At 41.0% G+C, this 26,642-nt stretch overlaps 1 protein-coding gene across 2 annotated transcripts in view; it reads right to left on the bottom strand.

Moving 5' to 3' along the window:
* The window catches only part of tbck (TBC1 domain containing kinase), a 49,472-nt gene that overhangs the window by 22,586 nt on the left and 244 nt on the right, over nt 1-26,642 (bottom strand). Inside the window, exons 1-23 of one of the 2 annotated variants that reach the window (XM_084559261.1) lie at nt 26,338-26,458; nt 25,839-26,043; nt 24,188-24,257; nt 23,894-24,008; nt 23,714-23,787; nt 22,928-23,069; nt 22,751-22,811; nt 22,597-22,658; nt 21,962-22,023; nt 21,186-21,334; nt 20,219-20,357; nt 20,023-20,122; nt 18,802-18,851; nt 18,543-18,672; nt 18,278-18,376; nt 18,134-18,196; nt 17,912-18,038; nt 17,694-17,744; nt 17,511-17,594; nt 16,513-16,598; nt 14,587-14,623; nt 10,433-10,594; nt 465-637 (exon numbers count right to left, since the gene is read on the bottom strand). In XM_084559261.1, coding sequence (XP_084415387.1) covers nt 465-637; nt 10,433-10,594; nt 14,587-14,623; nt 16,513-16,598; nt 17,511-17,594; nt 17,694-17,744; nt 17,912-18,038; nt 18,134-18,196; nt 18,278-18,376; nt 18,543-18,672; nt 18,802-18,851; nt 20,023-20,122; nt 20,219-20,357; nt 21,186-21,334; nt 21,962-22,023; nt 22,597-22,658; nt 22,751-22,811; nt 22,928-23,069; nt 23,714-23,787; nt 23,894-24,008; nt 24,188-24,257; nt 25,839-26,031 — 2,229 coding nt within the window. In that variant the 5' untranslated portion in view covers nt 26,032-26,043; nt 26,338-26,458. Of the gene's footprint in view, nt 1-464; nt 638-10,432; nt 10,595-14,586; nt 14,624-16,512; nt 16,599-17,510; nt 17,595-17,693; nt 17,745-17,911; nt 18,039-18,133; nt 18,197-18,277; nt 18,377-18,542; nt 18,673-18,801; nt 18,852-20,022; nt 20,123-20,218; nt 20,358-21,185; nt 21,335-21,961; nt 22,024-22,596; nt 22,659-22,750; nt 22,812-22,927; nt 23,070-23,713; nt 23,788-23,893; nt 24,009-24,187; nt 24,258-25,838; nt 26,044-26,337; nt 26,459-26,642 lie in introns of those variants that run through there. The other variant, XM_084559260.1, reaches the window with a different exon arrangement.

The following is a 26,642-nucleotide window of genomic DNA, read 5'->3' as shown; positions in this document are numbered from 1 at the left end:
GGACATGACACAAATTGTTGTGGATTCTCTTTCATTCTGAATGAGTAATGTAAAACTCATTTACAGGAATGTCAGCTGAGCAGATGATTATCCATGTGGCCAGGACGCATTGTGTGTGGCCCAGATCACCTCCAAATGTGGGTGAGTGATTGTGTCTCATATGTATGTCCTGGATGCGTTCACACCTGTACTTTAACCTGGACAGTTGCAATCAGATCATGATGTATGTTGATATCAATGATTTCATTTGTTTAGATCCAGACTAACCCAGAGCATCTATCAGAGCGTATATTTCCTGTCATGTTGAGGTCTTAACCAACAGGGTTGTTGGATGAGACAGCTGAATACCTCAGATAACCCACAACAGAATCGTAGACAACTGTAAATGCCAATTCTTATCAAATGCATCGTATTTTTGTAAAACTTTTGTCTGTGATTGTGTGTGAGAGATGAGTAAAGCTCACCAGGTCTGTCTTGGTCATATCCTGGTAGTCTGATGAGTAGTATGTTCCAGTTTTCCCGAACCCGTTGTCGGCAGCGACCTTCGGTGGCTGAGCATGCTGTCGGTATGTGGCGCTCTTCGGAGTCCAGCAGAAGAGGCTGATGGATTCACGGACACAGCGCTCAATGTCGATCTCTGTGACACAAAAAGAACAGGATAAAAAGTAAGAAAATGTTGCCTGAGTAAAAGTCATGAACAACAGAGTGGCCCTACTATAATTTTATTTTCATGGATAATTTTAGACAATATGACGTTAGAAAACACTAAGCCACATACAGACATTAAAAAAGGCCTTTATGTTTATCCAACAAATCCAGTGTGCAGATTTTATCTAATGCCATCCGAATCCATTAACATCTTATCCAGATTAAATTATTTTCTCAGATTTAGAGACCCTTACCGGATCAGATAATACCATTATTTCTCATTTCCGATAAGGATAATGATATGATCAATCTCCTCCAAAGTAGGCTAGCTTTAAATAAAGAAAATTTAGATTTTAGAAGGCGAACGTCCTTTTTTTGCTTAATGACAACAGACAAACATCTTTGATCCCATGAAGCTAAAATTCAGAATGACGGCTATTTAACACTTCATAAAAATTCTCATATTATTTCCCAAACCCATCCGCTGTTAATCAGAATTTTAATCTGAATTTCAATGACCCGCTGCACCCAATCTGCAGATTAAAAACTGTGTCCACTGATATAACTGCAGGCCATACATTACTAATGCTCATTTTGCCCTTTCATCATTGAATCAATGTGGACTACAGCAGATCTGATGAAGACAGACAATTTTTACAGTACCGATAAAAAATAGTCACCCCCCAGATGATTAGATGTTTTCCTCTTCTATACATAAGTGACTGCATAAGCATCCACCCCCTTTAAAGTGACTGATAATTCAACAGAGGTCAAGCCAATTGGCGCAAGAAATCTCATAATTAGTGAAATGGAGATCGCCCGAGTACAGTGACTGTGTCTCAGGTGGCTGTAGTACAAAGGCACCTGTGTCTGGAAGGTCCAGTAACTCAGTATGTCTGGCTGCAATTACACCACGAAGACAAAAGAAGTCTCCAAGCGACTCAAGTATACAAAGGTCAGACAGAAGGAGTCTAGCATCTTAGACGGGCGAAAATCCGCAAGTGCTGCATGGATTCTTCACTAATCAAAGCCACAAACTTGATGTTTTTTGGCGATCAAAGTAGATGCTTTGTTTGGAGGACAACAAACACTGTACATCACCACAAACACACCATGCCCACTTTGACGTATGGTGGTGACAGCATCATGCTATGGAGACGCTTCTCAGCAGCAGTGCCTGGATGGCATGGCACCCAAAGTCTGAAGGACAAGATTTATTTTCCAGCAAGACAAGGACCCAAAGCATACAGCAAAATCTACACAGACGTGGTGGCTGGATGACAGCTGGGACTAAACAATGGTCTCTAAAGACGCAAAAGCTACTATAATGATTATTTCTATTTTGAGTCTTCTTCCATCTCGGCAAACTGTTCCTCACATAATAAGTACAATAAGGGTATTGCCATTACTCTCACAACCACAAAAGTTTACAATTCTGTTCTTCCCTGTGCAATTTTATACAGTTTCCTGTCTTTTGCCAAATCCAAAAGTCATGTTCTCACCTTGTCAGACTTGTGAGAAAAAATGTCAAGGCATAAATGTACCTGATGATATGAGTCATTTCAAACTAGGAAAATCAACTAACAAGTAATGTAATCCCCGATGATGAAGAGAGAAGAATGAAAGCAGTTTGTCTTCTGTCAATAACGGAGAAATAAAGCTGCTGCTTCACATTAATCAAACTGGGAATGGATCTATGATAAGGACAAAATGCCACCATGTACCTGGAGGTTGGATTCACTGATACCACGAACATTCAAGCTGTGAGTCTTTTTGTTAAATTCATATCAAATGTCTAATCACATGCAGCCCCGGAAACAAAATATAGATATTTCAAATTGGCAAACTTCACAAAGTAATGTAATCCAGGATGATGATCCATCACGTGCAACCAAGTAAGAGTGTTCATTTAAGCTTTTGTGAAAGCAGTAATGGCGCTCTATTCCACGACCAATGGACCAAGCTATGACCAGGTGGTCTTAGTCTGCTGGAAATCCTTCCCCAGAAGCGCTTTGTTTGCAGTCTGACTGTATGCCCAATTCCAAAGTTTTGCCAAGGCTTAGTGTTGAGGGGGCGTGTCAGAACCATGTCTTGATTGCTTAGTCTCAGTTGCCTTATGAACACCAACTGAGCCGTGGTTAAATGCATCATTGTAACAATATTATTATTATTGCAACCACATTGGAACTAAATATAGGTGTGAAAGCACCCTTAGTAATGTAATCCAGGGGGATTAAGGTTTTCAAGAAATGTCAGCAAGTCCATTTGTCTTTGTTGTACCTTCACAGACAGAACAGATTATGTGCCTTCAATAACCAGGAAATTAAAAATCTAATATTAAAAAACAGTTGCTTCACATTAATGTAACCAGGAATACTCAGAAGAAAAGAATAGCCAAGTCAACAAAGTAAGCCAAGTAAAGTGGCATCATGGTTTTGACTTAGTAAAACTCACAGAACAACTGAGGTGTCTCCTGAGCTGCACGCTGGTTTTGACCCCAGCTTGGGGCTTTACTTTTCTTTCATTTTTCAATCAACTTGCCCTACCTGTGACAAGACTGCAATCAGCAGTAAAAAATAAAAAAAAATTATGAAATGATTTACTACATCATGCAAGTCTTTTTCACTTGTCCACTATACCTTATCTGAGGAGCACAAACTAACTGAGAAGCTAGAAACTCAAACAAAGCTAGACTGTCACCCCCAACGACTTGTAAAATCGCACGGAGGCGACCATGTCGTTCATCGGGAAGAACTTCAGCACGGAGGCACCCAGTCAGGGACTTGTGAGTATCCTCACATCCGCCTGGCGCCTCTTACCCTGGTCAACTCCAGAGAAGTAGACATTACAGGCCCTCTCCAGGAGTTTGGTTCCAGATCCCAAGCTCTGAGTAGAGATGAGCCCAACTATATCCAGTTGGTATCGCTCTACCTTCCATACCAGCTAGGGCTCGTCCTAGAACCAGTCTGTGACACTAGAGATCAGCACCCCAGGTCCTTGCCTGCTGCCCAACTCACATCACACCCAACCTTCATGTCTTCTCCTGCAGGTGATGGGTCCACGGTGAGGTACACATTAATTCGCCACTCAAAATTTTATTTAAAAATAATAAATATCAGATTACCCCTCTTGACTCGGATATAAAGTATGAGAGATTATGTAAATGTGATGTGGGAGGTTTAATTGTAAAACTGCAGTCTGACCTTGACATTTTGCTGCCATTAATAGATTTAAATAGTCATCCTGCAGTGCCAGCAGCGCTTCAAGATAATAAGCGCCTATCGTTTAGCGGCTGTCCTCCATCCGAGCTCCTGTCCCAAAATAAGTTTTAAGTGCAAAACTGAATTTCTTCCCTGCGTGCCTCTGCAGCAGTACCCATCCTTGCATTGATCTTGCATTGAGGATAGAGAGGATTAGGGAAGAGGGACTCACTGGATTAGTTGGGGATTTGGGTAAATTAGGGATTCTTTCCTTTGCCATCTTTCACACTGACAGCCTCTCTCTTTCAGTCCGTTTTTGCATGGATGGCTAATGAGTGTTCTTTAGTACGATCTGCAGCTGGGCAAGTCAAGTGACATGATATAAATGTATCTTTTCCCCGCCTCTGTCCTGCAGCACTGAGCGTCAAGGTTAGGGTGTTGTCAGCTCCCATGGGCTAGGATCTCACAAAGTCAGCTACAAGACCCTTTCCAGTGGAAAAAAAAAAAACACAGGTGGTCTGAGATTCCTCACCAACAGGCTTGCAGGCAGGTCAGGGAAACACATTTTCCCTCCCTAGGGCAATGAATGCAGCACGCAATCACTCCACCTGCTAAAAGAGGCAGAAATGAGGATGAGGAAATTGATAGCGGCTGTAACAAGCCCTGGGCTCAGCTGGGCAGTCCAACCCAGGCAATGTTAAAAAGAAAAAAAAAACTTTTCTTTCTTTTTTTTCAGACAAAATTACTCCTTTGTAATTATGTATGGGTGCTGATTGCGGGCGAGACTTGTTGCCAGAAATAGTTGAATAGCGTGATTAGTTGAGAGCAACTGGGAGGGGGGGGGAGGAGTCAGGATGGTATTGGCCTTGCCATTCTGTATCAACAATAAAGATAGGAGACTTGAGATAGCCTAGGTGAGGTGTTATACCAAACACATCATAAAATAAGGGAGAATGAAACCGGATCAACCCGCTGATTATAAAGACAAGTGTACACTACACTACCCTTCAGGACAAGTGTAGTGTAGATGTGTGTGGGGTTTGTTGTCCAAAAAGGTGTCCGTCCATCCATCTGCTTTTACAATAATATACTGTATGTGTATTTTCTAGTTGCGAAGTAATCTAGTAGTTACTTGGGTGAATCATGTACCTTGTGATTCCTTGGGCAGTCATTCAGTCATTCTTGGAAGCTTCCATAATCATTTCTTTACTCAGTCAACATACGCTGCTCCTTATCTTCCATTTCACACTATGAAATCAATACCAGCTGACACAAAGTATGTTAAAGTGTCATTGCATATATAATGCATCACTTATCTTAATGTTGGAAAGTAAGAAAAAGCTCTATTTGTCTATATTCAAACCATCAACCAAACTGTTCAGTCTGCAGGAAAGAAGTTAATTTATCTTAACTTAAAACAGAAGACATACTATAAACAAGACATGGCATTAGTTTTAAATCAACTACTATGATACACATACAAAATAGCGTAATCAGAATTTTACGTATTCAGGTAAAAAAAAATGTCTTTTATACAGTATTTTAGGGCAGGGGTCTTCAACGTTTTCCAGCGGGGACCCCCTACTTATGTATATGTGCATTTAAAGATATTTAAATTTGTGGATAAAATTCTACTTTCGCGACCCCTCTGCAGTACCTCCGCGGCCCCTAGGGGGTCCACGGACCCCCTGTTGAAGACCTCTGTTTTAGTTAATCATGTAAGTGAAGCTATTCTTTCTTTTTTTATTAACTCATCAGTCTGAATGCACCAGTACCTGCCAATGAAGCTATAAAATGTAGAAACTTGGTTTCTAAAATAATAACCCCAGTGAACATATACACATTTATGTTTAATGTGTTTAATCTGAGATAATTAATCAATATGAGGTCAGGTCAATATGACACAACCCAGGTCCACCTTAATAATGGTTGCTTGTAATAAAAATGGATTTAACCCTATTTTATTTGTACACTATTTTTTTGTGTATACCCCAGACCTGATCATTAACCTACCGACCTACTAATCAATAACTATAAATAAAAACATGTCCTGCTAAAAAAATACATATACATTTCGACATCTATGTTCTACTTCCTCTGCTGCTAGTCTTCTCAAGGTACCTCTTCTGTTGCCTTGAGCAGTTTCAGCCACCCGTGGTTGTTATTCTCAGAGCTAAACGTCTATGACTACAGATCATCAGTTCTGCGCCCATCTCGGCTCATTCGGGGAGATGCTAATGTCCCGTGAAGGCAAATGTCGGTGCATCATCAGTAAACACACGCTTCCTGTCAGCCGGAGAGCCTCTCTGGTCCATTGTGAATCAATGAAGTCTCCAAACAGGAGAGAGTTTTATAGATTACCCGAGGCTACAAGACTAAGCAAATGGGAATCACAAAATGAGATTAATTGCCAACAACTGGCAAGCTGAGATACATTGCTGGCTCTGAGGCACAATGTTGCAGCTTACCTTTTTCATTTTTTTCCATACTCTATGTGTGAGATCAATCATTAAACTTAATTGCAGGCATTGTAATGTTTTAGTCTTTTTTAACAGCCAGGTGAGCCAGGGTGTGAAGGTATATGTATGTTTTTATGTATGATGCGAGTCACTATATATAGTTTATGATTAAACATTTTAAATATTCAGAGAACCAAGCGCCCAGATTCACTTTCTTTGAATCTGAACCTCTCCTCTTTGGAGTATTGGCAACTATAGACTTCACGGTGTTACGTGTAATAGGACTGTCACAGAGAATTATTGTCACTAGCTCCATTTACTACCTAGAAGGAGGGGTAGAGGAGTGTGTCGGAATCATTCAAGAGCCACTGTCTTGTAATATTATCTTGAGTAGGAACTTTTCAAGGAGTGAAGTTTTTTTAATTTATTTTTTTCCACAACTACATGTCAAGTCTACGTCCATCCATCTGGCTAAATTTTAGATTAAGTCAAATGTACAATGCATAGTCCTTTACTGATACAATCATCACCACTGACTACAATTTATTAAGCTAAATCCATTACGCCAAAACTGACAAAAGTCATAGTCAGGTGGCATGAATTGTACAAGGCAGGTAATGATGAGCAGATTTAGGATTTGTTACATGTCTACTGAGAAACCTCTTTGGGTTTGAACGTGCCCATTAAAATAAGCCACATTCTGTATTTTAAGGGGTATCGCTGTGCGCTACATGAGCAAGGCTGAGTTCATTTGTCTTCCTTTGTAATGTCCGAGCCAGCAGCAGGGCGTATTTTTCCGGCTCCGCACATGCTGCGGCTCCTGTAGTTACGAACATGTGACACATGTGCTCTGAAACAGATGAATGCGGGCTTCAGTTGTACGAGGACATCAATTCTGCACGTCTGATGGCAGAAGGGAGCAGGTGTGGGCCACAAATCACACAATATCCACCGTAGCTTACAGTGTACAGTGTGCGTGTGTGTTCATAAACGTGAATGTGGTGAGGCAGAGCACACACTGGTCTTCAAAACCTTTCTTTGGTTTGAACAATGCAATAAACTTTGCATTTTGTCCTTAAAATCACACTTTTCTATGAGCATTTTGTCAGAAAAGGAGTGTCGGCAGGTGTAACGATAATTATTGTATTTGTACAAAGATGTAGAGCTTTGCGCTATGTATGATCGACAATCTAAAAATGTCCCCTAAGTCAGTGGTTTTCAAAGTGGGGGTCACAGCCCCCTGGGGGGCTGCCAGGGGGCGCTAGGGGGGCCTCAGAAAATTGGAGGGAAGATAATTAAAAAAAATTGCAAAAATAAAAAAAATATAATCCAATTATTTTTTTCATCAACATTATTATAAAATATAATCTAATTAATTTAATCTAATCATTATCATAATCTGTGTAGACATGGCGGTAGACCTGGCGGTTTGCGCCATTTATCAAGCTGCTTTGCTCCTCAAGATATCGTGTAGCTAGCACAAAATGGACAGGTTTTTGACAAGAAAGAGACCGAAGGAACAGACCAACAGCCCTGCTGTGGAGGACACTGCTGCAAAAAAACCTACAAACTCCTGGCCAACTATAATCTGAAAATATGAGGCAGCACCTATGAGAGACAAATGTAATGGTTACTGAATAGTAAATAAAAGTAAGAAAAAACATTCAAAAAGTTGATGTTTCTTTACATATTTTGTAGCATTGTCTGTGGGCTTGCAAAGGAGGTCCCTGGCCAGAAGCTAATGCTGTTTGGGGGGCCTTGGCATGGAAAAGTTTGGGCACCCCTGCCCTAAGTATTATAATTTCAGCATGTTGTAGTTCAATAGGTTTTTCCAAAAACGCAAAGAACCCGAGAGCTGATTTGGCTTTTAGCATGTCTGTAATCTCTCTGACCCCAAGTTTTTTTTTTTGTCTGTGTTCACTGGAACTGTCTAATAAAGGCATAAAACGTATTGTGTAAATGTGTTGTGTAAAACAAACTGGTTACGCTTTTATTGCTCTAATCTGCTGACATCCTGTGAGGCAGACACTTTATTGCCTTCACTCCCAGACATTTGATGGGAGTTTGATCATAAATTAATAAACTGATCTTGATGTCTGGTGTTTCTTGGAGAAAAGTCAGGAGTCCTTGAGTTTTTAAATTCGAGGTCAACATGGACCACGTGTTGGACTGGCAAACTAAAACGGGCATCATAAAAGTCTACAAAAGAGACCTGCGCTCTCTTAGAGCTGATAAATATTGTGCTGAGCTGCTTTGTATGGGTTGTAGCTGTCTGTGTTAGTAAGAAGTTATATAAAACTATCTTAGTGTCTTAGAGTGTAGACCAGAGCATGGCTAGAAGCTTAAGTAAACACGGTCATTCTCCAGCCCAGAGCTCAGTCCTAATATAGTTTAGACAGAGTGCCAGAGACCACAGTGTAACTACCCAGGTATATACAAGCTGCAAAAATGAAGCTGGCAGTGATTTACAGAAACAAGCTGGCAGAGACAGCCACTCTGAGGAAATCTTGCCAGAGTAGCTGAGTGCGACTCTGGCCCAACATATTTTACCTTTATAAGGAGAACTGGATCTGCTTTCGCCCTCTGCCTCAATCACATGGATCTGTTGGTGTTGGGCAGTAAAACACAGTGAAGAATGACAACACTGAAGCGAGGCAGAAGTGGAGGCTTAGTCTACAGAGCGCTCTCGTGTCCCTTCAGGACAAATCGTCCCCGTCCCCATTGGTTTTAAAATCCCAATGTCATTCTGCGCTTCAACGAGAAAAAAAAAAAAAAAAAAAAAAAAGGCCGTGGCAGCATTTAGAAATTGAGTTTTCAAGAAAATTGTTTGAACTATCCCCCAGAGGAGAGGTACATTCTGAAGACATACATTATGAATGCAACTCTTGCACCTTATGTCACCGACACTTTGCAGAAGTAATTGCTTTGTGCAAGTGAAATGGAGAAGCAAAGGGGGTACGTATTAAGAGACACTGTTAGGAGTCGTTGTGCGGCACGTAACAACACAACGTAAAATCCCAGGTTCACTGTCAGTGGCTGTACATTAAAAACGTAATAAATTAAGTATGTATTTTCATTAATCCTGTATGAATAGAATCAAACCGCTCAATTCCTCCTTGATTTGTCTGCCCTCCTCCTGTGTCTAATTTAACAGCTGAGGCAGAATTACCCATCTTGCCTGTAATGCACAGAAATCTTCAGGGATTAAAAATCATAATCCCGGGTTAAACATTTTTGTTTCAGTATTCGCCACCCCCATCATTCCTCCTCCCGCAGCTCATTTACACACTACAGTGACATGACACTTAGGTAGAGTAATGAGACGTTTAACAACTGCAATTTCTTCATTATTAATAATGAGAGTGAAGGGAAAAACAGATACAGGTATATCTCATTAAACATTTCCTACGGTGATTTACACCCTGTTCTGATTCCTATTCTTTTTCTTCTTGCGAGTGTCATTTCCTACCATTTCACCGTCATCCTGCGTTAGCGCAGTTTCAATAATGCATTTTTGTATTAGCAGAGCAGGCGGTAGCCTCAGACAGCCTGCTGCTTTTACAATCCTGTGATAACCTTTGGCTTTATTATTTGTGTACATCTCAGTTTCCTTCACGAGTAACCCCGCATTTGTGCCACTCCTCCTGAGTCGTATTCATTTTATAACATCGCGCCAGACAGGCTGAAGAGTCGCCACAGACGGAAGATGGCTCTAAATGAAGGTGAAGTAAATAAAAAGAACCACAGAGGTTGCGAGCAGGCGGTTCCCAGGGTGCAGCGACTGGCGGTTCAACAGATGCAGATAGCTTGGCACACTATGAGCACATGAAAGAGGAATATGTCTGCGCAGAGGATATCATTAACTCAGACACATGAGCGTGAAGTTATTACGAAACACCACTTCCTAGAAATGCCTGCTGCTGACACAGATGAACAGCAGGTTTAGAAAGGTGTGATTTTCCCTTGTTTACAACAGAGATCCAACAACTTAAATGATGACGGAGAAGGACAGTACATCCTGTCAGGCGGCTGTTAGTTATCAAGCAGCAGTTGGAGTTCAGAACTAATTGAAAGATTGATAATGAAGAATTGCACGCAGATGTGCAAACCAGCTGATATCCTCACCTGGCAGGTCAGAGAAGAGTAGGATGCATTCATTGAAGCCATTAGCCAAGAGACGGTCCCTGAGTTGCTGCAATATGGCGACGCCAATACAGAAGGGGAACGACGAGTTACCCAGCAGCAGCGTGTCCCACAGGTGGAAGATCTTGTGCAGTGGAAACACATCTATATTTTGGGAAAACAAACGCAACAAAGAAGAGTTCAGTGTCTGCAGAGAGGAAATCCCTGCAGAGATACACAATGGAACAGGACAATAGCGCGCAACATGCACGCTCTGAGACGTGGGGAATCGGTTTGCACATAATGAACGCGATTTGCATGTGCATAGCACCTTTGCGTAGCATGGTTCTGTGGCTTTAAAATAGGGAGCTGGCTAATCACAGCTATGCATTGGCAAGGTTGCCAGGAGGGATATTTGATGTTGGGGAGGCAGCTGGGAAAATGGTTTTAGGTGGGTGTTTCTGTGGAAAAATGACAGGAAGAACATCAGGGGGCTGAGGAGCTTTAGAGCAAGAAACCTCCACAAGTTATTTGTAGCCAAATAAAACCACATCCTGATTATATGTCCCACTGCAGTTATTATTTCAGTCATATTATCTTCACATTCTAAAATGCAAGATTTCCCTTCTGTTGAGATGCAATGCAGGAGAACCAGTACCTGTTTATATCATCCGGGGGTTTGCTGAGGGGGATATTAGGCAGTGGTGTGTGTGGGCAGAGTGAGACTGTGGTGAGGCAAGCTGAGAGAGCACTGAGAAAATGGCTGAGAGAGTCTGCACCACATTAGCAGTCAGCTGAGTGAACCGGTGCATGTGAGTGGCAGGCAGTGTGTTTGTGTGTGACTAGAAGATGACCCTCCAACCTTGTCTTATATTGGACTGGGGACATTAGCAGTCAGAAGGGCGCACCTCCTGAATACTGGACTCACACACCGCCTCAGGGGGAGGATAAGGGGTAAAAGGGTCACAACTCACGCTCTCCACCCCAGAAGTGGTCTCTGTGTGACTGTATCAGGGAGTGTTTAACTGACGATGGAAATATCCGACTGCAAGGCACATCAATGGAGCAAATATACGCAGACCAAACTGTCGACAGCTACTGTTGTGTTGAGTATGTAAGAGACTTCTTATATTCTGTATATGTAACAATCTTAATTTATATTGATAGGGCAACTGCTGTACACCTGTACATAGGTTTTCATCTGTAAATATTATCCATATGCTTTAAAAACAACCCGTACCACACTGCTTACACACCACACTATTTATGCCACATGCACTTACTGCCTATTGCACTTCTGGTTAGATGCTAAACTGCATTTCGTTGCTCTGTACCTGTACATGTGTAATGACAATAAAGTTGAATGTAATCTAATCTAAAAAGGTTATTCATACAGATATTCTACACGATCACAGTTTGTGTCTCCTGTCGATATCCTCATATTTGAGATGCACTCTTACTCTGTGGAAAGATAAAAGCGTAATGCTGCCATCAACTGACAAACTGCATATCAGGCGCATCCCAAATAGAACTCCTTGTGCACATCTAATGCATCACAGACTCCGACTAGCTGTGTGCAGAAATCAACAAAAATGTTTAGGTTTAAATTAAGGAGCTATATTTGCTCATATTTTAATTATTATTTCAGAGTGCAAAATGTTAGAAAACTGACTTCCTTTGTGGAGTTTTTAAATTCCTTGTGGAATAATAATTACATATTCACCAAATCTGGAACAAACATTCAAGCTAATATTAAAAGCAGTCTTGCTTCAGGGGCAGTGCCAGTGAATTTTAAATATGTAGGAGTGCATCCATTGATTAAAAAAATCCAATCTGGACACCTCGGACCTCTCCAGCTAAAGACCGATTTTAAAACTCCCATTTCTTTCTAAGATATTGGAGAAAGCTGTGCTCTTACAGTTGAAAGCTCTTTTTAAACAGACATGGGGTATCCTGGAGGTGTTCCAGTCTGGTTTGAAGTGTCTTCATAGCACTGAAACTGCGCTTTTAAAGATTTTTTTAATGATTTTTTTATTAGCCACTGACTCGGGTGACGCCATCCTTGTGCTCATGTCTCACAGCTGCTTTTGACACTGTAGACCACAGGACGCTTATAAATCACTTGGAGCACTGTGTGGGCATCAAAGGGGACTGCTCTGGAATGGTTTATGTCCTACCTGTCCAACCTGTCTGTTTGCCTTGGTGATGCTTTATCTTCCCCAGCAGCTCTACCCTGTGGAGTCCCACAGGGCTCTATTCTTGGGCCAATTTTATTCTCCCTGTACATGCTCCCCTTAGGCCACTTTCTTAGGAAGTACACCATTTCATTCAATTTTTATGCAGATGATACAAAACTTTACCATCAAAGCCAAACAATGATTGATGAAGTCTCACGGACATTAAAGAGTGGACATTATAAAAAAAGTAAAACCAAGGTCAATATATGTGGACCTAGTGATGCTGGCGAGGCTCTTCGTATGGCTTTTATCTAAATTGACCAATTCTAACATGTACAATATCTAGCATATCAATATCTAAAGTTTATCAAATTCCTGATAGGACCATAATCATTTGGCAACCATGACCTAGTTAACAAGGTCTAGTTTGGTGACACCAAAAAAGTGTCCCCGCTCTGTGTTTGCACATATATCATCATGCTGTCCAACAACATTGGACACAAATAAAAATTTAAGAGCATCAACACTCTCACACTACAAGCTTCTAAGTTTCTGCAGAAGTTGCAGGACAAATAGATTTTATAAGGAGAGAGGTGCAGTAGATCCACCGATACATCCAGCCAACACTTTTATCAGGGTGTCTGCTTTGACATCACGTTACACTCAGATCAATATACTGTGTGTTCTTGTCTGACTACTATAGTTGCCAGATATCTCATGAAATACAATCCTAGCTGCTGTTCAAATATCAGCAGGGCGGGGCAGTGTTTCACCTAAAATTACAAACTCAAGCCCTGTTGAACTAAACCATGGTAAATGGATGCAGCTTCTCATAGTAACAGTTCTAACATTACGACCTCACAAGCTCCTCTGATATGTTTTATTCTTTAAAAGGCCAACTGCAGCAGTGTTTAGCATGATCCTTACATTCACTGGTGAAAGATTAGAGGGTAGGACATGGTGCACAAAAATCCAATTCAGGGCATTCAAAACAATAAAAACAAACTTTAGTAAATATGAGTGTAACAAGTCATAAAAATACATCACGCCCTCCTCAAGCTTCCCCTAAGGACGACAAGCTTGTCAATAGCCGCTGAGGCATTTTTATTATGCATTAAATCCATATTCATTAAAAGCATTTTATTTTTACCATCCTGGAGTTGAGCGCCTGGAATTGATTTCGTTTACCACATCCTACACATGCGTCTTGACACTGTATTTTTGTCAATGTTTTAATTCCAACTCAAGAAATGTTTTTGTGAGTTTTGGATGGAGTATTGTGCCAGCCGAACTTTGAGGATTTAAATTTAACTGCTCTATTCTCTTTGGACATTTACTTTATAATTAATGTAGTGTTATATTTTATTATTACATGATAATGTTTACGTTGATCATTTAAGTTACAAAAAAATATATTTTTTTATGGTAGTTTGATCTTTTCCCGCTACAGGACTTCTTTCATACCTGACTTTACCCAGCAACTCACCTTTCTGCAACATGTTATTATTAATGTTAATGTACATGATTGCACCTTATCTATCCTTCCTATGAATATAATATATATTTACTTTTTTCTCATATACTAATTTTGTACATTTTGTGCTTATACTATGTTATTTTATTTTACTAGATTTTTACTTATTTTATTTTTAGTTTAGTTTGTTCCTTTTTACTTTTCAAGAGTGTCTTTTATGTGCAACTGAGCTACTGTGACCACGCAGAAAGCTCAGATAATGTAGAATTAAATGACAGTCTTTTTCCTTTAGGACTGGAATTAATTAGCAGCCGTGATAAAGGTCACAGAGAGACAAAAAGCACGCACACAAAAAAATTACAGAAATCTACTGGAGCCAATGACCTTTTCCTTCTCTGCTATTGATACTCTTTTTGAAGCGGACTCGAAATATTCTGAAAACGCTGCCTGCTCTATGCTCCATGCTAGACAAACAATGTGAGTGACTAAGTAAAAGCACTACTTACGTGTGAACATGGTTAGGAACCAGGGAATGGCATAAAGCTGTGTGGGGAAAAAAACAATAAAATGAAAAATGGAGAAGATTAGATATAATATACTGATAGCATATTTATGAGATATACTGTTTATTAATCAACTGTGTAGAGCTCAAATTACAATGAACAAACCGCTTTTTTAACGGCTGAGATTTGTGTCTTCAAGAAAGCAGCACATTTCTCAAGAGCCTCAGAGAAACAGACACAGCAATAAAGAGCAAACTGCTGAGTTTGGTTATTAGTCAACGGAGAGAAAGCAAACAATGAATCACACTGTACCAGTGTCATCATCCCTCCTTCTTTCCTCTCTCCATTCTGCACTTCCCCGGGAGAAAATGCAAAAAGAAAATGCACGCGCGCACATTATCCAACTGTTCTAACACCTGCCCATCGCTGGCCGCTGTCACCAGGGCTCTGGAGCAGAAACACTGGAGCTTATCTCAGCCAGTTAATTGATAGCTAATTGCGAGGGAGGTGGTGACTGCTCTGTGGACCTCATGTGTCCCCAAGAGGGATGAGAAGGAGGGAGAGCAACTGCACTCCGAGTCGCATCTCGGCAGCAGGACTGCAAGTCCGGCCTGATTGGATTAGTTTAGGCGCAAATGGCAGACCTACGGGAGGAGATGTGGCTAAATTGAAAGTGGCCTGAATTAAACCACTGGCTACATGCAGTCTCACTCTCTGCCCTTGGCGGTACTCGAGAAGAGTCCTCGAATACCACAAGGTTACTTATAGTTTGTGCATGCTTGCACTAGATTGGACTCACACACTCACATAAGAAAAACAATATTAATCTAGCTTTGTTTTGGTTTGCACACATGAGAATAAATCCACTCATACTGCAGTGGCATTTGGTCTTTTGGGGCTGATGGATTTATTGTCCCAGTAAAGCAGAAGCGTGTTCTCTGAAGTTTACCAAGGAAAAAGGGGATTTATAGTCTATAAGGTCTAATGACTAGGATTGACATCAAGCCTCAAAGCTGTGTCAACACGGATCGTTCCAGTGTGATCCAGGGCTAACAATAAAAAAGGTCTCCTTTGAAAGGCAAGTCAATGCCGGCGGTTTTGTGCATGCACTACGAGTCCAGTCAGCACCACAATGCATGCCTTTCTTTGATGAGCTAAGCCTGGACAAAACAGGAGCGAGGGGAACTCAGAGGATCACAGCAGGACATCTGTGCAAGATAAGGCTGCGTTTGAAAAAAATAGCACCGGCTCCTACAGGCAACTTCTCTTTTTTTCCGGCAAACTAAATTCTGACAGACAATCTACAAGCACAGTTTGGTGCTTCACTTGCACCACTTAAGAGCTGCAGCTGCGGCAGCAGAAAGCGAGGAGGCTTAAATCCCCGACTCCTCTACGATAAAGATCACCACTTTTCACTGCCTAATGTCTCAGAGGTCGGTCCGCAGATGACACACATTCATCAGCGCACCAACTGAAACCCTGGAGAGACAATGGAGACTTTAACCTTGTCACTGTCTGAGCAGAGCCATGAGAAGGAAAGCGAAGGGCAGGAAGAGGTGGCACAAAGTAAGAGAAATAAGGTAAGCCTGGCAGAGGACTATCATTAAGTGTGCCTGCCAGACATTAGTCGCTGTATAAATCATCACCAGTGGACTATGGGGAGAACTTGACCCCGGCCACAAATTCAAGAGGACAGAGAACAAAAAAAATGTCATCGACAGTGAAAAGATATACATGGCAATCTATGGATGGCCATCTCAATCACCCCTGGCACGTTGCCAGAAACTAAAAATACTTTTTTTTGCCATCCTTGACTTCACATTGAAGATAAACCTCAAATTAAAAGACAAATGCTGCTATCTTGGTACGTTCTGCACCGCTGCCTATTGTCATCAGTCTGTACGGACAGTCGCACTCTTTTAAACTCACGTCTGGGATGAAGCCAATCTCATTTAGGTGGTTGCTTAGCTCTGGGTCATGGAAGGCGATCATTTGGGAGAAGACAGTCAAGTACTCTGCAACACAAGTAAAAGGGCAAAAGCTCTGTAGACAATCTATGGTGTGGATTTTGTGGATTTGACCAAACAAGACTGAACCAACACAGAATGCTAGAGATAAACATGCAGACTAATAACATAGACATGGAAAATTAGACATAAAGACTTAAAATCTCATTGTACATACTAAAAAAAGTAATAAATACTTTTAGGAATATCTCTTAACTTATGAATCTGCGGGAAACTAGCAAACGACCATGAAAATACAGAAAGTCAAACTGTTGCATGTTGATGCCGCTGTGCAACCTTGCAAACTAACTTCTGTGCATGCTGAATGCTGTTCATTCTTCACACTGAAAGTCAACAAAGGAGCTTTGACCAGGCAGACAAACATTAGCCAGCTCTCCGGGGCATCTAGCAGCAGAAAGAAACGATAATAGTCACTTTCCCCGCAGAGTTCAGGAGGTGTACGATACAGCTGTTTATCAGTCACATAGGAATTGCCTGTGACATTTCTCTGCAGGCATTTGCAGTTTCATTTGTTTCCCTATCTCTAAATGATGTGGCTCAGCTGCAAACTCCATTAAGACGGACCGAAATTAGTTTTCACAGCTTTGGAGCAACGTGGAGCCCAAAATTTAATCAACATCGAGTCGACGGTCTGATGCGCCGTGCCAGCCGATGATAATTTGTTTTTGAACTTAACTGGATGCGCCGGCCATGTTTAATACTTATTACTTATATTGCGGTGGTATTTGACCACATTAGCTCAACAGCACGGGCTGGCTGAAGTGGAAATAAGTAAGTAAGAGGAGAGTGTGTAACTTATATTACAATTATTAGAAACAATAAAAAATAAAAAATAAAAGGGTCATAGTATTATTATCAATAACATTTCCCATATGCAAAAGCTTACTCTAGTATCCTCACCTTGGATGACATGAGAGTTGTCCTTTAGGAAAAAGTTGTACAGGTACTTGGGGATGAAGGCAGACATGCAGGCGTATGCCAAGGCTGTGAGGAGTGAGAGATAAATAAAATGAAGGGAAGCAGGATAAAAGGACAGTAGAGATATAAAGGTGTGACAGCTCCTTAAGAAGATCACATTCTTACCCTCGTTGTTGAAATTCAAATACAGGAACGGGGCACAAAGGGAGTCCAAACCTAAAATCAAATCAAGACAGTTCATGATCACCCTGTTGTACTCAGGGCAACGGAGGGAGTTTAAAAAATGTGTGACACGGCCACCACCTAGTGTCCAAACATGTGCAGCACAATAATGAATAGAGGGAAGCAAGACAGTAAAAGAGATTGACGGGGAGGTGACTGACCCTGCCAGTATACGAGGTCGGGGTGGGAGACCACCCAGGCTTTCAACACACGTCTGAACTTGATGTGGCCCTGAGGAGATGACAGCAACTCGTCGTACTGGTGGCAGCGTGGTATGTCCACCTCAATCTGTGGAGGAAAAAAAAACCACCCAGAATCAAGCAAGATCGAATTAAAATGTACAAATGACGCAACATAATTTTGGTGCTGTTTATGTTTCTCACCTGTCTGTCGGTTGGTATGGGAGTATCCTTGTCTGTGCTTTCATATTTAGCTTGAATGTCACCCTGTTCAAGAAAAAAAAAGAAAGAATAAGTGATCCCATAAATGAAAATGCACTTTTTATCAAGACAGGATTTATTTTGTACCTCGATGCCCAGCAGTGCTGCCCACACCAGTCCTCGGACAAGAGGAGGTATATCCACTCTGGCCTCTTTCCACACCAGGTTCTTCTTGTAAGGATAGGCCTAAAGACAAAACATCAAACAGACAACATGTTTTGTCTAAATCATATTCATTAGAAACAGCGGAAATGATGCTTGAGTTCGAACTGACGCTCTCAGGCAAGCTTTCCAATTTGAAAAAGCATGCTCGCATGCCACTGCATGCGTGCGTGTTGTACGGAGCCCAGACCTTGAGCAGTCTGTCAAAGAGGACGTTGCGGATGAGCTGGTACTCTGTGTCTCTCTCACGGATGATGAGTGGCAGCGTGACGGTGGTCGACAGCTCATTGCTGCTGTTGGACTGGGGCAAACTTGACTTCCTGGGAGAGGGACAAGCGGAGGGAATATGGCATTACTCGAGCCGAAAATAAAAGGCGGGGTGATGTGAAAAATAGTGACAGGAGAGGAGAGGGCGGCGGCAGTGATTTCAGGATAGAGAGGGTGCTTACTCGTCTTCCAGCAGAGGGTAATAGGCTTCTCCAGCTACATCCTTCAGTCTCTGAAAAAGGAGATGGCGTACTCTCAAAACACTGTGTGATTATCTTCTGATAGGCAAGTGCATTTTAACAATGCAGTTAAACCACAGATTTTTCATGTATGTTTGTCATTATTCAACAATATTCAAGGCCAAAGGCACATTTCACAAATTTTAATGATATTTGGTACATTTCTGTCAATTTGGGCAATTAACCAGAACGTCAGTACAAAATGTAACAGCTAGTAATATAGTGGGCCACTACAGGAAGTAACATAAGCATGTCCTGTCTATTAACCACACTCAAAAATTGTTCTTATTTTGTTAGTAGGCCACTCGCTGATTTCAGGAATTCACCAGTGTTTTCTTATTTTTGCTGTTTGCTTTGGTGAGTGAAACGGAACAGTGATACAACTTACTAACTTGTGCTTTAGAGTCATATTGATTGTCTTAAGGCTCTTTTATTTTCATGCCTCTGTGGGACGCCGTAACCTTTGCACGTATCCGGTGCGAGCCATTTATACGACGCTGTGTCTTTTTTGCCTGTCGGGTTAAGTTTCGTTTCTACTTCCTGCTTCACTTTCAACAACGGGCGACTGAAGCTTTCGACAGCCGGAGACGACTCATACAAATGTTTGTATCTCCGAACCTCCTCAGTAAACCTTTCCCCGATGTGTTCCATCTTTGTTGATCCAAAACAATCAGTTCGAATATTGCCTGTAAGTAACATGTGCATTCCTCTGCTGATGTGGCATTAACAGGTTCACACATGTAACTGTAACGCTAATTTACAGCTGGAGTTCTTCTTCTTCTAATTATTATTACAACTTTTCTGTGTAGAGCATTGGCACACAACACCTGCTCTTACACACTGATGACACAGTATTTATGATTATGAGTAAAGTTCATTACTGAGCAGACCTGCATTAGGATGTTATGGCCATTTGGTGCATCTGGAGTACTCTTATTTTCTCTCTTAACAAAATTAAGAGAAAACATTAGATGCATTTAACGATCCTACTCGAGACCCTACGAGTGCAAAGGGCGTATACTGATTTTAAAGTTATTTCTTTGTCCCCTTTTTCTATAACAAACTATTTCAAAGTAATCCAGCAAAGCACTGCAGCACTGCACAAAGATAACGTAGATGTTTACACAGCCTGGCACATATCTGCTGTCATGTTTGTAGTCTTACATTTCTGAGTTGGCTCAGGGACAGTGTGACTGTAGTGTCGTCCAGCAAGAAGCTCCGATCCCTGCCCTGGCCAAATGACTCCCCGTCCTCCAGGACAAAACTAGAGAGAAAACCAAACACAGTGAATCATATGTAAAATGAGCAAACACCACAGGAAAGTGACAGTGTTTGTGTGCGTCTGTGCATCCGCGCGTACTTGGGCAGGGTGCAGATTGGAGGTTTAGACTGGATGATTTCCTTGTTGGTGAGCTCCTTCTCCAGGTCCCCACCGGCCAGACACCACAGGTGGTACACCTCATCAATGGCCCGCTCTGACAAGTAGTCCTCATCGTCATCTAATAACACGTGCACGCAGAAATTGTAAACAAACTGTGGGAGGCACAGGTGGCTTAGCTTTTCGAATCACCAATCATGACATCAAGTCGGTTTACTCAACATTCTGTTCAGATAAAGTTTTCTGAGGAAATTAGGAAATTACACCAATAAATATTACACTTGTGATTGCATCTGGTCCACAACAAATAAAACTGTAAATCTGACACGGCCTCTTCCAAAACCAGAGAGAAAAGAGAAACTTTCCACTGTCGACGCATTCTTCAATTTATAACTCTTGGCATTTTGGTTGGGGTTGGAATGAGGTTTCGGGATTGAACACAGAACAGTACGTGCATGTGAAACAGAGGAGACAAATGTATTCTCATTTATAAAATAAGAGCTCAGAGTGTGTACTGTTTATTTTCATGTGGATGTTACATATAATATGTTCCACATATTTTAGAATGAAACAAAGCAGATTATGTGCAGTTTCTGGGAATAAGAGTCAGGAGAAAAAGGGGGAACAGGAACGGGAATTGAATTAACTTATTATTTAGTCCATTTTTAAAAAAATTTTTTTAGCTTTAAATGAAAAAGACAAAACTGAAAATGGAAATCATGAAAAAGATACTTAGATAAAATGATGTTAAATGTAAATGTAGGTTTTTTTATCTTTCACTTGTCATATTTTTATCCACAGGCATTTTAAGATGCCCAGTCTAGGTTTAAGAAGTTATATTTTCGTTGTAACACGGAAGGTTTGTTATGTGTTTGGTTTAAGTATTTTTGTGTGTGTCGTGTGCGTGAGTGTAAGTATGCAGATTTATGCGTGTGTCATAGGGGGAGACCTTTGCAAAGGTCGTTGATGTCGTCTGGGAGCTCCAGATGTGCACAGCGCAGGGAAGAGGAGAAGAGGGTAACAGGCTTCTGAAAGGGTGTGTAGCGGCAGGAGACGCCATCAAACACGGGGTCTCCCAGAAGATCTGCAGGGGTTGGCCTGGAAGGCAGAAGACAGAATAATATAATAATAATGATGATGGCAAAATATGCACCAGCACACGCTGTGCATAAAAAGTCATAAAAGCAGTTTATCACAGCTGATAGCATTTAATAATTATTTTAGCATAATTTCACTTGTTCATTTTAGCCATAGACAGTTTAAAGATGGACGACAGAACCGTTCCTCAAAAGTGAAGCCAAAGCAACTAGAGCTCCCCCTGGTGGCTGGCTGCAGTATAGGTCATAAGCTCCGCCTCCTCCATGTTAGTGGATGGGACAAATTTTTTGCCAAAGATTGTTTCTGTCATTTTAGGTAGTTAATATAACGTTGATGCATGTTCAAGTGTCAATTTTTTCCACTCTCCACTCTCAAAACATACTGTGCAGACTCTGGCTCCAAAGTCGCAAGATGGTGCAGCCCGTATACCTGGGAAAATAGCATCACTTTGGCCAGTGTAAGGAAGTGGCGACACGTTGTCCATATTTATATACAGTCTATGATTTTAGTTGGAACCCTCTCTGACATCCATGCAGCGACAATGTTTTATTATCCGTGTGTTTTTCTGGAAACTAAATGTCCTGAACATCCTGCAGCAGGATGTAATATCAAACAGACTACCCTTACCTTTTAGATGGAAGGAAGGTCAAGCATTTCCTTAATAACTCCAGAACATTCTCGGGCAGCTCCTGTAAATAATACAGAAATATAAGCAACAGCACAGACAGGTCCCATTCATGCTTTTAAGAAATCAATACAGTCTGGGCACCAACGGAAATGTCTCTGTAGGACTGAGCATCAAATGTGTCAACTATAGAAAGCTGGCATCTAACACTTGCCCATATTCTTCTGCTTATTCATTTATTCTTTAATAAATACAAAACAAATAATAATTTAAGTAATAGATAAATTACTTAAATTATTATTGGTTTTATTTTATGTATATATTAAACTTAAATTGGTATAAATTAAATGATTTTATATTATATATATTAAATTATTTATTGGTTGAACTCTGACTTGTGCTAACTACAAAAAAATAAAACTTAATACCTTTCAATTTAATTTAATCTTTCTTCTAAACATACAATCATATTTATATTTTTTAAGGATAAAAATGAAGACCATCAGGTTCAGTTTCATATTTTATAGTTTTTGAATAAAAACTAATAAGTTGGTATCGAGGCACAGACATGGAAATTTGATGACAAAAGATGGCTCATTAAAAATCGAAAATATCTGGCCAGTGATATTACATTTACCTTAATGGTATCCAGGCAACCATGCTCCTCGGCAAGAACAGTGACAATGTCATCCATGCAACCTGACAAGGAAAAGCAATATCACAGATCAAGGCTAGCTGAGGTCAAGAACATATCGATCAGGACTAAGAATAACTACGTCCTTTTCACTCACCCAAGGTTAATATGAATTTCAATTTCTCACTTATATCGATATTCTGCAGGAGTCGTCTGCCCTGTAATCGAGTCACAGAGTAAAATTTTAAATTTTAACGCCCCAACAGCATCAAAATAAACAAACACTATTTGAATGTTGTATTCTTGCGTGAAGAGGTTCATGTAGGACGCTTACGGCACACAGTTCAAACAGCAAAACCCCGAGAGACCAGATATCGGTCTTGGGTCCTGAGGGCAAAGGAGCTTCATCATGGAAAGGATCACTGTGGTGGAAGGAGCCCTGGGCGATCACTTCTGGAGCAAGGTATGATGGGTACCTGAGGGAATAAAGACAGAGCAAAACAGCATCAACACTGACTCCTGATATCCACTATAATCTGTGTAATTACAGTGAGCTTGTTTAAAGGCTTAATTCAGAGACGTTCCATCACAGTTCTTCATTTATTAGCGAGACTTTTTGAATCCCTGTTATGATTTGTCTTTTCCATTTTATGTCCAGTATAAAAAAAAAAATGAACACACGGCATTCTCCAAACTAAACTAATTACAACGTGTAAACTAATGACATCGTTCATGTTTCTGTCATTAAGTGATGTCTGAACAGCTGTTCCTCAGAACAATCTGCGTAGTTGTTTGACAGTTACAGTTATTACATTTTCCTTCCAGATGTTTTGTTGAAAGTCATGGGCGTGCGCCATCATTCCTCCTTTCAATCTGCAAGGGGATATTACTCAGAGATATTAATGCCTGGACTGGGATAAAAGTCCAACAATCTGTTACAGTTTCAAAACCGAGACTCGATGCCATGCAAGCGTGTTTTCTGCGAAAAACATTGGCACGTGATGGATCGACGTTACGGTCAATTGCCTGTTATTTATTTGGCGAAGAGGAAACAGACGCAGGTGAACAGCTGACCCCATACCAACAGCTAAATGTGATGAGTGAGGAGAAAAAGACACACCCAATGGGAAAGTCCACGTCGGCCCCATGGTCAGTCATGTGATAAAGGCCAAACTTTGCCAGCTTGACATTCCCCTAAGGAGGAAAAAAATATGCATCAGTATTAAATTTATTTTATTTCTCTTCAACTGGACAGTAACTCAAACATGCATAAAAGAGCTTCATTTAACAGGAACAGTACCTTGCAGTCCATGAGCACATTATGGGCGCTGAGGGCTCTGTGCACCAAACTGTGTTTGTTCATAAACTCCAGACCTTCAAGTACCTCATAGGCTATTTGCAGCACCCTCTCTGGGCTAACACAAACACACAAAGGTTTTTGGGGGTAATGTGGCGACTGCGTCAGGCAAAATATATTTGAATCCTTGGTGAGTAGTAATTTAACCCATATGATTTACTCTGTCCGTCACACACAATAATGGGTGTGTCGCCTAAACAGTGAACAACTAATGTGGACTTCTAATAACAACGTTACCTGGTTTTTCCTTGTTTTTGGAAATCACTTAAACTGCTCTCGTAGTGCTCAGCAACAACAATCAGCCGCTCTGAGGATTGAGAAGAACAAAAACTAAAATGAGTCATCAAGATTAATAACTTATAAAGCAAACATATTATGAGTAAGCATGTATTGATGATACTATTGAACAGCCAGAATTATTGCCTCCCAAGCTATGGGAGGTCAAAGTGAATTTTATGCAAATACACCATTCTGGCATAACATTATGACCATCTTACTAATATTGTGTAGGTCTCCCTTGTGCCTCCAAAACAGCTGTGACTCATCAGAGAATGGACATGGGCCTTCTGAGGGTGTCCTGTGGTGTCTAGCAACAAATGTTGTTAGTGGGGGCCTTTGGGTCTTTAGGGTTGTGGAGAGGGGCCTCTGTGGATCAGGCTTGTTCTAGTGCATCCCACAGATACTTGATCAGTTTGGGATCTAGTGAATTTAGAGGCCAGGTCAACACCTTGTGCTGTTCTTAATGTTTTCTGAGTCGTTCCTAAACCGTTTTTGTGTGTGTGCCTGTGTCAGGCTGCATCCTGTTGGGGGTGGCTGCTGCCATCAAGGAGTGTCATTGCTATGGGGTGGGGGTTCCTGGTCTGGTCTAGGTGGGTGGTACAAACATGTCTAAGTAACATCCACATGAATGCCAGGTCCAAAAGATTCCCAGCAGAACACGGAGTTGTCTCAAGATGGTCAATGTTATTTACTAATCCTGTCAGTGGTCATAATGTTGTGGCTGATCAGTGTAAGCATAGCACTGTTAAACGTGAAATCTCATAACTTGCCCCAGTCTAAATGATTACTTAAAGTCATGGTGTGTACCTTTTTAACTTGGACACATTTATTTTGTTAAGCTTGGAAATAATCATACATTTTTTATAACAGTATGGCAGGCAGTATACATGCTCAGTGAAGGTTTCTAACAGTGTCACCAAGGACTGGATTAGGTCTCAGCTCCGTACAGCCTATAAACTACATATATTTTTGTATTACACTGATGGTTTTTGCTCTTACTATTTATGGCTGAGCTGTTAACCCTGTGTTAATCCTGCACGTGACAAAAAAATCTGTATGAGACTGATGGGACCTTAAGTAGCTCCTTTAGTCAGAGACTGCTGTGCTCAAAGTACAAGAAAGCGCGCTACCAGAGATCTTTTGCCACAAGAGCAGTCAGACGTGTTGCATAAAATCAAGCACCCAGCCATGCAGTCTCCATTTGCAAAGATTTGTGATAGAAAACAGGTGACTTCAAGCGTGGTACTGTGATAGGATGCCACCTGTCGTGAAATTTCGTTGAAAGCCTTCCAAGAAGAGTGGAAGCTGTTACAGCTGCAAAAAGGGGACCGACTACAACACTCACATTTGGAGTTGTCAGTCTTCAGGTCCAAAGTGTATAGTCAACCCCCACCCCATCTACAATTTGTGTGTTTTTTCATTTAAGTTTGGTTTCTTTATAACAACTGTATTCTCTATTCTATATAGTTTACTTCTTATCTTATTCCTATTTTACTCCAACTTGTATTTTTGCACTCCTTGCCCTGAAGCTATAACATCTCAATTTCCCACATGGGATCAATGAAGGCTTATCTTATTATAGCTTATCATTATTAGCAGGAAGTCATACCGTGTTTCCCTCTTGAAATGTCCACATACTGGCATAGCCTGGGGTGAGTGATGGTCTTGAGTATCTGGAAACGTCCCAGGATTTTGATGGAGTTGGGAGTGAGAGGCAGGCCATTGCTCCCACAGACATCATGTGGAAGTGCTGAGGCGAAGAAGGTGAAAGCCCCCAGCTGAGCGTCTTTAAGAGGCCTCATCGTACCACTGTCCTGAAGCACAGGTAATGGGGAAACAATGTATGAATTATATGGCAAATCTGTAAGTGAAAAATAAAACAGTTTGATTGCAGGCACAAAAAAATGTCATATTAAAACATCACTAATAACGTGATCATTAGAGCCAGTAGCTTAGTGCTGACATTGTGATTACAACACATTCACACCCTTACATTTGGAATTACAGAGTGAGTGTCAAAGATGCTGCAGTATAATACACTGTGCATGGAGCTAAGTTATGAAAAACAACTGCCTTCTTGGTCCTGATAGTGATGTAGTGTGCGTTACCTCAGAAAACGTGTCTTCACGACCTTAATGTGGAGCATGCATGTCGACAGAATGAACGTGAAATTATTATAATTATCAAAACACTCTTGGAATGGATTCGTTTCCTGTCTGCGATGTGAAGAGAACAGCTGAGTGAACGTGATCAATGACGTTATTATTGTGCGACCAAGTACAGCATAAAGGCATTTTTTACGAATAAAACATTGGCTGTGGAATTTAAAAACGCTATTTTAAAATATCAAATTCTCAACAAACTTGTTCCTGAATCGGAATTTCATTGTTTGCGACCAGATAGTTTGTCAAAC

This window comes from Chelon labrosus (assembly GCF_963514085.1).
Source record: "Chelon labrosus genome assembly, chromosome: 2".
Taxonomy (NCBI): domain Eukaryota; kingdom Metazoa; phylum Chordata; class Actinopteri; order Mugiliformes; family Mugilidae; genus Chelon; species Chelon labrosus.
Note: the sequence above shows the minus strand (reverse complement) of the source record. Positions and strands in the feature narration are given on the sequence as shown.